Source organism: Camelus bactrianus, chromosome 27 (genome assembly GCF_048773025.1).
Source record: "Camelus bactrianus isolate YW-2024 breed Bactrian camel chromosome 27, ASM4877302v1, whole genome shotgun sequence".
NCBI classification, from domain to species: domain Eukaryota; kingdom Metazoa; phylum Chordata; class Mammalia; order Artiodactyla; family Camelidae; genus Camelus; species Camelus bactrianus.
The window spans coordinates 15,128,342-15,143,974 of NC_133565.1; the positions used below are offsets into that span (position 1 = coordinate 15,128,342).

At 48.9% G+C, this 15,633-nt stretch overlaps 1 protein-coding gene across 2 annotated transcripts in view; it reads left to right on the forward strand.

Moving 5' to 3' along the window:
• PCSK6 (proprotein convertase subtilisin/kexin type 6) overlaps positions 1-15,633 on the forward strand; it is a 167,875-nt gene that overhangs the window by 89,969 nt on the left and 62,273 nt on the right. For both annotated transcript variants that reach the window (XM_074354218.1, XM_074354219.1), the window contains exons 7-8: positions 8,094-8,266; positions 14,020-14,232. In XM_074354218.1, coding sequence (XP_074210319.1) covers positions 8,094-8,266; positions 14,020-14,232 — 386 coding nt within the window. The remainder of the gene's footprint in view (positions 1-8,093; positions 8,267-14,019; positions 14,233-15,633) is intronic.

A 15,633-nucleotide genomic window follows, 5' to 3' on the forward strand; every position in this document is an offset into this window, starting at 1 on the left:
TCTGCACCCCCAGCTGCCAGCTCTCACTGAACCGCCATAGGCCCTGAATGGTGGTGCATTGTTGTCCTCTGTCCCCTGTCCCCTGGTGGGGAGACCGTGAAAGCCAGTCTAGGTTGCAAATCTCTGGAGAACAACTGAGATTCTCCACTTTTTACTGCTCTCTGAAAAGTCAGCAGATCCTGATTATGCTGAAGAGTGACCTGTTATTAAATGTCATTTTCATTATTATTTAGGTATGACAGGGCCACCAGATCAGGAGACAGGGGCCATTGAACACAGTTTGTTACTCATGATTCCCAAGGGGAGGGATCACGCCACACCACAGGGGACACACGGGGACACACCGGGGTTGGTCGGGAGGCAGAGGGAATGAGGGAACCAGTGGACTGAAGGCTTTCCTGTGGTTTCTGCAGGAGGGAGCAGGTGAGGCAGGGTAAGCAGACTTAGGACAGGCTGGTTTGAATAGTTTCGGTGGCTCTGGGGCTCAGGGGCTGTCCCCGGTTGTCTGGTACCTGGCCCTGGGGAGGTGAGGGCAAGGGGCGAGTGGCCAAGGGTGTGAGCGCCCCTTAGAGGAGGTGATCGGGATATGGCTCTGCATTGGCCAGCTTGCCCTGGAAAGCTATGCTCCCGGGAGAGGTCTCATTGTATCCAGGAACTGGCCAGCCCCAGGGTGCGGGATATCAGTCCCTCCAGGGTCAGCAAGGCCCCGAGATGCCAAAGCACCAGGATTCAGCAAATAAAAGACACGGTTACTACATGACCCTACCTAGGAAGGGCCTCCTCTCATTGGCCCAGGGCTCCTTGGCAGGACAGGACCTTGGGTTGGCTGGTGCACTGCTGGACAGCTGTGTTTCCACCGTGGAAGGAGATTGAATATCTCTATCGAGAGACCAGGAACCAGCAGGAGGCCAAGAGAGACTTGGCACGGTCTGCAAGCACTTCGTGCAACAGTGGGGACTGCAGGTGTGCCTGGATAAGCCCGCAGACTGTGGCTCCCAGGGGTTCGTAGAAGGAGCTTGTCACGTGGGGGCATATTTAGAGATTTGAGAGCCCTGTTGGTGGCTTAGGCCATCATGAGTGTTCACAGAAACCTTTTAGGTTTGTAGCATTTTTAAACAACTGTGGAGACCTCACTTGGCCCGGAATGGCTGTTGGTAGAACAGAATGTACTGTAGTTTTAAAGGGAAACAAAAAACAATGAAACCCAATTCTCTGGATTTACTAAACTCGGGATTAACGAGCAAAATTTGTTGGGGAGGCCAATTTGTCACACTCAGGAAGCTGTAGTCTCATTTTACTTGCTGCTGTTCGTGGCTCTCATGTCGCCATTCATTTGCTAAAGGCAAAACACATTACTTCTCAATAAACAAAAGTGGGTCCCACGTGCCTGCTCCCCTGCCTTCCGCCAGATGTTAACAGCCAGGCTGATAGCTGACGTCGTGCGTCCGTGTGTGTCTGTGTGTGTGTTGTTCCCGTTGCCTAGTTTTTGGCTTACCAACAGAAATTTATTTACTGTCAGGTCTGGAGGCTGTAACTCCAAGATCAAGGTGTCAGCCGGTTTGGTTTCTTCCAAGACCTCTCTGCTCCCAGGGTCTTCACGTTGGTAGTGCCTCAGTCTGTGTGTCATCTGTGCCTGGATTTCCTCTTCTTGTGAGCACACCAGTCATTGGATGAGTGACCTCATCTTAGCTTAATTACCCCCTTTTTTTTTTTATTGAAGTAGAGTTGGTTTACAATGTTGTGTTAATTTCTGGTGTACAACATAGTGATTCATTTATATATATATATATACATATATATTCCTTTTCAGATTCTTTTTCATTATAGGCTGTTACAAGGTATTGAATATAATTCCCTGTGCTATATATACAGTAGGACCTTGTTGTTTATCTATTTTATGTATAGTAGTTTGTATCTGCAAATCCCGAACTCCCACTTTATCCCTCCACCCTGCCCCCGTTCCTCCCTGGTAACCATTAATTGCCTCTTTAAAGACCCTGTCTCCAACTGTTGGTGGGAATGTAAATTGGCGTAGCCACTATGCAGGGCAGTATGCAGGTTCCTTAAAAAACTAAAAATAGAGTTATCCCACTTCTGGGCATATATCCAGAGAAAACATTAATTTGAAAAGATACATGACCCCAGTGTTCACAGCAGCACTATTTACAATAGCCAAGACACGGAAGCATCCTAAATGTCCATCGACAGAGGACTGGATAAAGAAGCTGTGGTATATGTATACAATGGGATACTACTCAGCCTTTAAAGAAGAATAAAGTAATGCCATTTGCAGCAACATGGGTGGACTTAGAGATGATCATATTGAGTGAAGTCAGTCAGACGGAGAAAGACAAAAATCAAGATATCACTTATATGTGGAAGCTAAAAAAAATGGCACAAATAAATTTATTTCAAAACAGAGATAGACTCATAGAGATAGAAAACAAACTTATGGTTACCAGCAGGGAAAGAGGTGAGGGGGAGGGATAAATTAGGAGTTGGGGATTAACAGATACACATTACTGTATATAAAATAGATAAACAACAAGGACCTACTGTATAGCACAGGGAACTGTATTTAATTTCTTGTAAAACACATAATGGAAAAGAATCTGAAAAGAAAAAGTACGTATGTATGTATGTATATGTATAACTGAATTGCTTTGCTGTACACCTGAAATTAATATTGTAAATTAACTACACATCAACAAAAAAGTTTTTAAAAGACCCTGTCTCCAAATACCACACGGTCTGATTTCTCCATTGCCTTCTAACTTGGAACTGCTTCAGAAAGTTTCCAGGGGAAATGCTATGTCTCGTGCTGTGGCCCCTCCTCACTTCTGCCCGGCCTTACATACAAAGCCAAGGATTTGCAAAGTTGCACCACAAATTAGGAGCAAGGGGAGGGGCGGAAGGATAGGTCACTCTGCATAAATTGTGGTTGATTTTTTCATCCTCACCAAGAGACTGGTGAAGTCATTTATTTCATCAAGTTCTCCTGGGGCATTTAAAACGTCACTGGGTGCCGGCAAGCTTGTGGAAAGCATCTCTTGTTTAAGGCAAGGCAAGCTGTGTGAAGTCCTCCCTGGGTGCGGCTTCCGGGTGTCACCAGGGCTCCAATGATTTGCCACCCAAAATGATTTATCCAAATTATTTTTGTACCCGCCAATTTATGGGAAATGGGTCTTTATTTTTTCAGTAGAGGAATGATTACTGTTTTCCTCAATTTGGCATTTCCGGTGAGCCATTCACATATAAACCTAATATTGGGACAGCAGGTTTCCACTGCAAATATTTACCATGTCCCTGTTGGCAACTTGTTAATGTTGGGGAAATAGATGCTTCATTAAAATCGAAATGCATTTTGCTTTCTCTCTCACATGGCTGTCGGAGCATTGTGAGAGGTGTTGGCAAATCACTCTGGTCTCCTGTTTTTACATTTTTGGGGGATGTCTTCTGGCAGCTTGTTCTTGTTCAGAAATAGCCATTCCGACACCTATAACTTGCATGGAGAGGTCCTAGAATAGCAGGTGAAATCTCACTGCTAGAACATCAGAAGTGGTTTTGGCGGCCCGCGTGTCTGGCGGGGTCTCTTGCCCAGGAAAATCCATCACCAAATATCAGGGCACAGAGAACGCAGCTGCTGCTTCTGAAAAAGCACGGGGCCCCAGGGCCTCAATGTATATTTGATCCTCTCAGCTACCTGGCAAGTACTGTGGAAAACAAGGGCTCAGAGCGTTTGAGACTGTGGCCCAAGATCACACATGGCCAAGATTCCACCCCAGGCTCTTTGACCTCTGCTCTTTTTCCCTTTACTGTGCTGTGAGCTGCTCTGTATCTTTCCAGGAGCCACCCCTTTGCCATATCACCCAGCCACCATCCTGTACTGACTGTGGCCCTTTCCTGGGGTTTGTGGCTCAGAGCACCTGGGCCCAATGTCTCTGACACAGCCTTGTAGACGGAGTCCCTGGATGCACAGACCAGCAACAGGGGAAGGGATTATGCTTTGGGCCACTTTGACTCCTCTCATTCCTCCAGAAATCAGGAAGGAGAAAGTGCAGGGAGCCGATGCCACAGAGGTGTCTCTGCCCCACCTGTAACAGGGAGGAAGGGGCACCCCAGCAGATGCCCACAAGCCCAGAAAAGATGTGACCCTCATTATAACACCCTTGATCTTCAAAGGGAGATTGGTTCATACTCTATGGAAATTAAGAACCTCTATTTCTCAAAAGACACCATAAACAAAAGGAGAAGACAAGGCACCAACTAGGAGAGGATATTTATAACCTACAGAACCCACGAAGGATGAATTGCCAGCCCAAGCAAAACTAAGCAGTGTAGTATCGAAGCATGCAGACAATCGTATTAAAACACCAGTTTTCCAAGGCAGTGGAAAGAATAACCCCAGATTCTGAGCCATTTCTCCTGTGAGGGGCAGGGCACAGGTGCAGGCCCCAGTGTGTCCAGTTTGCATTTGCACAGGGCAGAGGGCTCATGGGGGGTTCATTATTTTATTAGGCTTTATAACTAACAGGTATGCGCTATGTGATCTGTCATACGTATCCCGTAGTAGAGGTTTTATTTTTATTGTTTAAATTTTTTTCTCTTTTTTTATTGAAGTGTAGTTAGTTACAATGTGTCAGTTTCTGGTGTATAGCACAATGTCCCAGTTATGCATATATATACATATTTGTTTTCATATTCTTTTTCATCAAAGGTTATTATAAGATACTGAATATAGTTCCCTATGCTATACAGAGGAAATCTGTTTTTTTCATCTACTTCTATATATAGTGGCTAACATTTACAAATCTCAAACTCCCAGATTTATCCCTTCCCACCCCCTTTAACCCCTGGTAACCATAAGTTTGTTCTCTATGTCTGTGACTCTGTTTCTCTTTTGTAGGTAAGTTCATTTGTGTCCTTTTTTTTTTTTTTTTTAAGATTCCACATGTAAGTGATATATGGTGTTTATCTTTCTCTTTCTGGCTTACTTCATTTAGAATGATGATCTCCTGGTCCATCCATGTTGCTGCAAATGGCATTATTTTATTCTTTTTTATGGCTGAGTAGTATTCCATTGTATAAATATAGCACAACTTCTTTATTCAGTCATCTGTCGATGGACATTTTTAAAAATAAAAAGTCACTAGTTATTGTTGACAGCTCCTGGAAGTAGGTTTTGTTATGCCCATTTTTACAGATGGGGAAACTGAGGCTCTGTGGGGCCAGACTAGGTACTGACACACACCCTGCAGCTGCCCACCTGCCGGGCCATTTGTGTGAACTGTCTGTTTTATGATGTGAGGCGAACATGATAACCACTACACTACGGAAACAACCTTGAACCGTATGTTTTAATGTGTATGGCTCCTCTGTAGTTACAGTGATTCTTGTCACCGTGGTTTACAGAAAACTGAAGCTTGGTGACAGCAGGTAACTCCCCCTGTCATGAATGGGCCACATGCGGTGACCCAGGCTGAGCCCTCACCTGTGACATGCCCTGATACCCTCCCGGAGGTGGGAGGCCTCCTCCACCGACCTGTCCTTGGGCAGGTGATGAGGTGCCCACTTCCACTTGTCCTGGGGTGCCATCTCTGGGCCTGGACAGTGGTGATTCTCTTTATTCCTCACTGTTCTGGAGGCTGGACATCCAAGGTCAAGGTGCCGGCTCAGTGGTTCCCCTGTGAGGGAGGGCCCATTTGGTGGCTTGCAGAAGCCACCTTCTCTGTCCTCACACAGTGGAGAGAAACAGGGAAAAGCTCTCTGCTATCTTTCCTGATGAGGGTGCTAATTCCATCATGGGCCCCCACCCTTGTGACCTCATCTGAACCCAACTACCTCCCAAAGGTCGCATCTCCAAATACTGTCACCTGGGGGTTAGGGCTTCAGCATGTGAATTGGGGGTGACAGAAGCTTCTAGTCCATGGCAGGTATGGATGGAGAGAGGATGAGAAGACGGGCGGTGTTGAGGTTAAATTCACCTCTCCTGCTTGTTGCTAAGGCCTCCAGATACGAAGGGATGGTTCTTCCAATGCTATCAGCACCAACAGCTCTCAGCACTGCTGCTGAGTATCTGATGCTTCCCAGACCTAATTGTGCTGTTGTTTGGCTGTGAATTTCTCTGACATCGTTTTTGAGTCCAATTTCCAGGCTTTCAGAGCAGCACTTTCCCGTTAGCGTGGTGTCCCCGAAAGGAGTAGGGGCGAGGGGCCATGCCCCAGGATGGCCTCCCTCCCCACCACCGCCAATGACCTACTCGGCCTCCCAGGGACCCTCCGCAGTGACTCTCTCTCTCTCTCAGCTCACACCTGGGGAATCAGGGTGGATGTTAAGGAGAAATCCTCAGGGAAACCTGAACCTTAGAACTGAGTAGAGTGAACTGATAGGTTGGAAGAATTTGCTGCAGTTAAGTCCTCTTCAGATCCTGTTAGGCAGGAAGTTTCTCAGCCTGACCCATGGTGAAGTGCGTTTACTTATTTGTTTACAACCCATGTGCTACTGGGTGAGCGATTACAGGGCAAGATCCTTTGACACTGATATGAGGGATCTCTGTGCACCAGTTATCTGCTACAGTGACATCAGAGCATCACCACGGTGACAGTTTTGGTGGAGGGGACAAGAAGCTTAATTTATGCAAAACATCTGTCTCTGACCACCTGGGGAGGGAGTCTCCTCTATCTTCTTCCTGTATCTCTTCCTGCTTGACCCCTTCCCTTCAGCTTGGGGAAGAGCCACTGTTCTGTTTTTAAAAATCAATTATGTTCATAGTTGCTGTTTCTTGGGTACTCACTCTATGTTGCTGTAGATTTTGGGATATCGAATGAGTAGATCCAGTCCAGTCTGGGGGGGCCCTCTCCTTGGTGAGGCAAACCCTAGAAAAAGTCCTGCATGGGGATGGGGTGCATGGGCAGGGAGCTGTAACCATTAACAAACATATCTTGGAAGAATCTTTAACGTCACAGAGAAATGTTCTGTATAAAGTTTAGTGGGGTAAAAAAAAAACTTGAAACTTGAAAAAACTTGGGGGGAAAAAAAAACAGAAAATCTATGCTACAGGCCAAGAAAAACACTAGAAGAAAATAGCCAGGATACCGTGATTCATTTTTCTGTTTCCCAAACTTCCTCTGAAGAGCATGGGTTAGTCTCGTAAGCAGAAAAAAATTTTTCCATTATGTCCTAAAAAGCGCTAAGATTTAAAATTCGCTTGGAAAGGCGTTGTCGCTGCGTAGGTGGATCTGGGCTGGGTGGGAGGGGCTCCCCGGGGGCCTCTGTTGGGGGTGATTAGGGGTGCCCAGCGGCCACTGGAGTCCTAGGTGGGTTTTGTGCGTCTCAGGTTCTACTTTACATACCGACTCACTAGTGTCCACGCAGGACGGCTGGCGGCTGTCCTGTCCCCTGTTTTCAGTCTTGCGCCGGCATTGTTGTGGGGGAGGCCTGGGGCTGGGAAGGGGGCTGGTCCACACCTGCTAGATGCAGTGTGATCAGTGATGGACACCAGTGCGGGAGAGGGAGGAGGGGAGACCTCTGGGAGGGGAGGTGGGCACTGGGAGAGCTCCCGGGAGCCCGCTCACCCCCTCTTCTTTTGGGGTGCTCTTGGGGGAGCCCTCCTGCCACCTCCTAAACCTCTCAGGGAACTTGGAACTGGAGCTGGCGGGGATGAGGCGGCCCCTCTGTGATGGGCAAGGGTGTGGCCGTCGGTCTCCCAGCGGAAAACCTCCGGATGATGAATCAGGGGTGGAGTCATTATTATTACTTTTTAATGAAATAAACTGTTAGCAGGCGGGAAAGTTGAAAACGACTCCAGAGTCCTGTTACCGAAACGTCCGTTTTCCCTCCCAGCGGGCCATTGCGGTCCGGGAAAACCGTATAAATCCTGTTTTCCGAACAGCTCTGTCTTCCGTGCGCCCTCCGCCGCCCCGAGGACGGCACAACGCGGCCTTTTGGGCCATTTTAACTCTTTCACACTAGCCAGCATGGGACGGGGAGGAGGGCTTCCGAATCGGCAAAGCGCAAAGCCCGTCCGCGGCCGAGGCCCCGGGGCTCCGCGGGGCCCCAGGCGCCAGCGCACCGTGAGCCGCCCGTGCTTTCAGGCGTCCGCATGCTGGACGGCGACGTGACCGACGTGGTGGAGGCCAAGTCGCTGGGCATCCGACCCAACTACATCGACATCTACAGCGCCAGCTGGGGGCCCGACGACGACGGCAAGACGGTGGACGGACCCGGCCGCCTGGCCAGACAGGCCTTCGAGTACGGCATTAAAAAGGTGTGAGTAACCCAGGGCCCCGGGGGCAGGAGGGACCTCGGGAGCAGGGGAAGGGGGCACCTGAGGGGGGGGGGGGAAGAGGGAGCGTTGTTTAACGATTAAAAAGCAGAAAAAAGGGGGAAGGATACAGCTCAGTGGTAGAACGCATGCCTAACATGCATGAGGTTCTGGGTTCAATCCCCAGTACCTCCCCTAAATAGTATAAAAGTAATATATAGCCCCCCAAATAAATAAAAATTAGACTGTTTAAAAAAAAGTCATTAAAAAAAAGCAGAAGAAATAAAGGGGCTGGAAAAAGAATATTAAAATCCTCTCAACCCTACAAACCTAAAGACCATCTTCTAAAACACTCTGCTAACCCCTCTGCGGTTGGAGAAGGAACTGAATTCCTTTACTTTTCTAAAAGAACAAATATGGGGTCATCCTCAGGCTCTTTCACAATAAGTCTTCTTGGATAACCAACAGGTCATCTCGGTGACAGGCAGACTTGTCATGGAGGTAACAATAAATAAATCTGAGCAGCACACACACACACACACACACACACACACACACACACACACACACACACACATCAGAGTGACATAGCTTAGAGCCCTGAAGCAGGCGTGCGGTGGATGACCCCTCTGTGTCATGACCCAAGTGAGGGACAAGTCATGAGGGGCTCAGGGAGGTGGCTGTGTACCAACCAGGGCAGAAGGGTTTCTCATGTTATCAAGTAGCTGTTTCCGAAAGTGCCAGCTGGTCACTCACCAGCCCCAGGTCCCTGTGCCTTGAAGCCTGACGGCCCCCGGCTGAGGGCTGTGTGCAGGTGGGTGGTGGCGGTTATAGACTGACCCCCTGGCCTGTGGCTTCTTTTTTTTTGCTTTAGTTGAAGTATAATCAGTTTACAATGATGTGTCAATTTCTGGTGTCAGCATGTTTCAGTCATACATGTACATGTATTTGTTTTCATATTCTTTTCCATTATAGTTACCACAAGATATTGAATAGAGTTCCCTGTGCTATACAGTATAAACTTATTGTTTATCTATTTTCTGTATAGTAGTTAGTGTCTGCAAATCTCTAACTCCCAATTTATCCCTCCCCACTCCCCCCTTTAATCATAACTTTGTTTTCTATGTCTGTGAGTCTTTCTGTTTTGTAAATAAGTTCATTTGTGTCTTTTTATTTTAGATTCCACATCTAAGTGATATCATATAGTATTTTTCTTTCTCTTTCTGGTTTATTTCACTTAGCAATATTTGCTGCAAATGGCATTGTTTTGTTCTTTTTATGGCTGAGTAGTATTCCATTTTATAAATATACCATAACTTACTGGGACTGTGCAGGTGAGAGGGGTGTCTGGGCCTCAGCCCACCTGCCCACAGAAACATCAGGCTGAGGAGCTCCGCATGTCTGTGGTGGGGTGTAGCTAATCCACGCCCCAAAACAGCAAGTCTCAGTTTGATTTCCCTGCCTGGTAGCACGCAGCCCACCATGTTTAGAATCTCCTGGGTCAAACCTCCCCAGGCATAACACAGAGCAGGCATCTGAGTGTTGCCTGAGGGGAGGCAGAGGAGGCTGGCAGGCTCCTCCCAGGAGGCCCACCCCAGGTCAGTCTGTCATCATCCGTTCTGGTCCCCTGTGAGTCAGGAAGGCCAGGGGAGGGGGAGGGGGTGGGCGCTGGAGGTAACCCAGTGCTATAAGCAGAATGGCAAGGTGGACTTCTGGGTGAGGACAGCTTCTTGGAACAGACCCGGAGCTGTGGTCAGCACCTGGGTGGCCCTGGCTGGTCTAGCAAGCCCCAGCCTAGAGCACAAGGTGTGGCCCAGTGGTGCTGGCAGGCTTTGGGCAGGAAGTCCAGGCACCCCTGAGGCAGCATGGACACCTCTGTCTATGGGAGACAAGAGAGTAGGGCCGGAGTCAAGCCCATTTTCTCATTTGTATATTTTAAAACATTTTTTTAAAGTATTTATCTTTTTCTTTTAATTGAAATATAGTCAGTTACAACGTGTCAATGTCCGGTGCGCAGCATAATGTCCCAGTCATGCATATACATACATATATTCGTTTTCATATTCTTTTTCATTAAAGGTTATTACAACATATTAAATATAATTCTCTGTGCTATACCAGAGAAATTTGGTTTTTTTAAATCTATTTTTATATGTAGAAACTAACATTTGAGATTTGCAAATGTTAGCCACTGTATATAAAAGCGTTCATCTTACTGTAAACCAGGCACCATGATTACAATGTGCATCACAAACAGTCAACAAATCAGATAGTAGCAGCGGGTTATTTTGGAAGCAGCTCTCGTCCCCCGCTGCCTATTCCCTGATCCTGACCCACCAAGGACCAGTCTTTTTTTAACTCTGGGATTTCCTTTTTCTAAACAATCCAATTTGATGGCTTTTCTGGATGGATTGAGTTTGGGCACTTTCTAGACGTTCCCTTACGTTGGGGTGGAGTCTTTACCTCTTAATGCCCCCAACCCAGCCACCCCACCCTCCCGACTGCATGCCTGAGAGTGTCCTCCATTTCCTCTCATGTCCCGGGCCTCAGACCCCGTCATCCTGCACCTCCTGGCTGGTGAGCCTGGGCTCTGCCTTCCCCAGGGGAGGTGCTGTTGTCCACAAGGATGAGGCAGAGGCTCCGAGCTCCTCGCCCTCTCCCCCTACCCACTCAGGGCTCGAGTGTCTGTCTGCAAACTAGCGACCAAAAGCAGGGCACCGTCGGAGCTCAGGACTCACACACAGCGTGTCTACAGCGTTTGCCCCTGTGCTTGTGCTTGGTACACCAGACAGCTTCCTTTGTCCCCATGAGGCCAAGCAAATGCAAAGGCTGCTTTGGTCCAGGTGCTGAGCCCCGTGCTGGCCCAGAGATGCTGGCATGTTCAGGTGTGACCAAGTCAGCCACTGCCAAGTACAAAATCCCACCATCCCAGCAGACCATTCAGGTCTCACTCTTGATAACAAGCGAAACCTGAAAATTAAGCTTGCTGTAAGTGATAATAAGTTAGAGATTGCATTTTCTGCGTGGAAGGTGCTGCCTTGGAGGGTGTCAGTCCTGAAGGTCTGTCATTTCTAGGAGATGATTTCTGAGATTGGAGAGCTTAGGATGGGGCCCCGGGTCTCCAGGAGGGGTACTGATTGCTTTCAAATGGTTGTTGGGGTTCTCAGCTTCACATAGGTTTGTGTGGACAGAGCCCAGGCAGGATTTGGAGAGTCTGGAGATGCGGAGGGGCTCTCTGCAGCCCAAATTCTGAGCAGCACCGACTGCATCGAGCTCTCAGGGGAGAGAGGAAGGTGCCTGTACCACGTGGTTTGCCATCATTCTTGTCACAGTTTCTTGAAATATTGAGGTCATTTCACATTTTTTTTTTTGGTGCTTCTGAATAAAACGTGTCGTATAGGGCGCCTTAAATCCCAGCTGTCACTGAAAATCCTCCTAGAAATTCGATGATCTCACACCGAACTGCATTCTCCCATCTGTTTTCCCGCCTTGATGCCCCATTTGTCCCCTCCCATCTTTCTCTGTAAAATCCTACTTGGTCTCTGGTAGACAATGAGGCTTGGTGGGAGGAGACTTCAGACGCCAAACTTGGGCGTCAAGATCTTTTGATGTTAGTCCTCACGTGGCTTGTCACCCAGAAGGGGAGATGAAACGTCACTGTGTCTGAAGACACTGGCCTTGTCCAGGTGCATCCATGGCTGAGCCCTCTCCCCACTTCCCAGGCGAGGTGCTGACATACCTTCTGGCCGGGTTGAGTTTGTGGCTTTCCTGACCCCAAGTGCAGGGTCACAGCTGGGGTTGAAATGTCCCCGACAGCCTCCGTCCTGCAGCTTCTGTGTGAGCAGCAGACCTGGAAAGGGAAAATGCCATCCTCAGAGACAGCCGAGACTTCTCTTCCCACCAGATCTGGGTGTGTCCTCTGCCTTGTGCCTGTGTTCTCTTTCCAGGGAAGTGTTTTCCAATGTGATGCCTGTCAGAACTGATGGTTCTGATAATACCCTCGAAGTGGAGGGTGGAGAGGTGCACATCTCTGGTGCTTAGGCCCTTGTGACTCTAAGTGGGGTCCAAAGCAGCGGCTGTGGTGTCACCCAGGAGCCCATTAGAAGTGCAGACTCTCAGGCTCACCTGGACCAGCGGCGTCTGAGCCTGCGCCCTGCAGCAGCAATGAGGTTGTGCTTTGCAGAATGACAGCCTTTCATGAATAATTTGGAGTGAGGTGGGAAGTCGGAGGTGGATGTGTCTCAGGGATGATGCTCTGGGAGTAAAGAGAGGTTCTGATGGGTTAAAACCCATCTGGATCTTAGTTGCCTTGAACCAGCTTCCGATTCATCTTTCCCTATGGGTAATTGGAAGCACAGAGACACCCATTTCCTTAGCACTTGGTGCCTTTCTTCCATAAGGTTGACCTTTTTGCTGAATGTGAGTGACTTTCTGTTGGGGTCTTTGGCAGCCTGGACAGGCCCACCCTGGAGATGTGGGAAACAGAGTGAATGAGGCAGCTCTGAGCAGGAGACGGACTTGGTTGAGAGCCTCGGGTTGGAACTGATGGAGATGTCGGAGTTAGGACAGAGGCACAAAAGGGCGGGGAGCTGGGGTCCACTCGGTCTGCATAGAGGAGTGTCATGGGGCTTCTGGAGCAGGTGAGTCCCCTCAGCCCAGGTGGACTTGAACTGAAGCAAGGTTTCAGTTGGACTCTACAGGAATTGCAGGGTTTTGTTGAAAGTTTTCTTTAGATTGACCAGCTGTTGGGCGTAAGTCTCAATTTCCTCTTGCATGTTTAGGAAGGAGGCTTCTTGGCAGGGATGCTGGAGTTACCAGCCCTGTGGGCCCGGTCTCATGCGGAGATGGGTGTTGGCACCCTCTCTGGGGCTGGCTGTCCACCACTAGCAGATCTGACTAGATTGGACCAAATGGATCAATTCCATCTTGGAACTGGTGTTCTTTTTTAGCTGGTGTTTGTGGCTGGGCTGAGCCCTTGATTGGGTCATAAATCCTTGTTCCTGTGGGTGTGGGACGGAGCAGCTGCAGGGACCTGCCCTGACCCGCTGCTGTCGATCAAAGGCCTGCTTTCATATGCGCATTCCTAAAAATGAAAACCCACATACAGGCGAGGCTGCTGGCCTTGGGAGGGGTTGGCCATCTGACTGCTTCAATGCCTACCCACGTGGAGACCCTGGGGAGCTCTCCTGGGACAGCCCCGGGGGTTCTGGACCTTGACCCATGTTCACTAATCAGTCCCCACCCACAGTTCCTGGTCCTGCTCCTCTTCTCAAACAGTTGGTCCTCCAAGAAGGGTGCTTCCTCAGCTGGGTGTGGAACATTCACTCTCTTCCTCCTAGGACTGGCTCGTTCAATCCAGAGAAATTAACGTTGTAAAGTCAGCTGTCAGCTTTCATCTCAGTGTGACTTGCGACACTGCTTGGTCTTTTTGATCATAGGTCATTACAGGGGAAATTACAGGCCTCGCTCTGGAAGAGGGCAGCTTGTAGGATGGCCTTGACCTTGCCGTGGAGAACAGAGAGGGCTTTCCAGGCCAGCTTCTCTGTGCGATCCTGTGATTCTGTGGTTTCAAGGGTGTCGCCACAAGGCAAGATTAAAATCCAACCAGAGCCCATGAACCATGTGCTGGGGGCATCCGTCTGGCCTGAGCCCATCCTCCAGGACCCCTCTGAAGAGTTGCCCAGGAGGAGGGCACCAGGCACGTGAAGACCCAGCCTGGAAGGGCCAGGGCCAACGCCTGCTTCTCTCCCCTCCAGGGCCGGCAGGGCCTGGGCTCCATCTTTGTCTGGGCGTCGGGGAACGGCGGGCGAGAGGGGGACTACTGCTCCTGCGATGGCTACACCAACAGCATCTACACCATCTCTGTGAGCAGCACCACCGAGAACGGCTACAAGCCCTGGTACCTGGAGGAGTGCGCGTCCACCCTGGCCACCACCTACAGCAGTGGGGCGTTTTACGAGCGGAAAATCGTGAGTTCTCTGGGTGGAGTGGCTCACTTAGGACATTCCCCTTCCTATTAGTAAAACGATGGACCAGGTCAGGCCGGTTTGTACCGGGGCCCAGGGTCTCAGGGTCCCAGCCCCTCCTGGCTGCGAACCCGTGGAGCCTCGGGGTAAACCCCAGTCCCTTGGCAACTTTCCGCAGACCCTGCCTTTCTAATTTTAGCTCAGGATGCCAATTAAAACCCTCTCTGGCTTTAGAGATCTAAAAATACCCTTTAAGAATGGGGTGCATTCTCAGCAGAGCTTTCTAAAATTCTGTGGTCACATCGCTTGGGATCGAACTGGCCACTTCAGTCAGGTTCAATGTGCAAAACAGAGTAAGAGAAAGTCTTGGCTTTACACTGAAATATTTCAGAAACCTGAGTGTTTTTCTAGGTATTCCCTTCCTCGCAAAAGGGCTTTTCCAGACACGCTAAGTGAAGCATGGTTTCTGTCTCTTACGCTTACTTCAAGGAACTAAGTGTGATTTATCTTTTGAAAAGTAACTTTTAGTTGAGTACATAGGTGGAGTTTGTGTTTCTTCCTCCCCATCGCGCTTTCCTACTTGGAAAAAAAAAAAAAAAGAGGGGAGGGTTTCAAGGTGAAGTTAATGCCGAATTCAAATGCATGTCTTAAGTTGGTTTTTTAAGCATTTTGAAAATGAGACAGTGGAGCTGGCCCGACGTGATTTGACTTTAAATCTCACCAGCATCTTTTCACTTCTCCTGCTGCTTGGCCACAGCTTTAGAAATTATCTGCAAGTGTAGTTTTACATTTTTCTGTGGGAGCATACAGGCTCCCTGTTCTCCGAGCTCTGCACAGCTGAAAGGTCTGCCACGATCATTCCCCCACCAGCTTGGCAGCAGCCCGGGCTAGTTAACGAAGGTATTAATTTTAGTGGTTATTTTCCTTTTCTGCTGGCGCACGCGTCCCTGGGATGGGGCCGAGATGCTGAATGGTGTCCTGTTCCTTTAGGAAGCTGGCTCATTGGAACACGGACTTGCTAGAGTCTTGTGAAACAGAGGCCAGGGGCTGGAGGGGTGCAGGCGGACCCTGGGGTGTCGGACGCTTTGTACCGGGGGCTCCATGCTGGGCAGACACTGTTTTCCCTCCCTGGGAGCAAGGCTCCCGGCTTTATTTGCGGTATTAATCACACCGCATGTGCATGATTGTTTGTGTGCACACAGGGGCACATGCCTTAGCCACTAAATTCCTGAATTCCTTTTTCTTTTATTAAAAAAAAGATTTCTGAGTCATAACATATGGGTAAAAAGGGTGACATTGGGAGAAGAAAAAGAAAAAACGTACTTAGTTGCAGCTACTATCCTAGAACTCTTCCCTGATAGTGTGAGTGGCTTTTTTTTTTTTTCCACTTCAACCAGGGCCAAG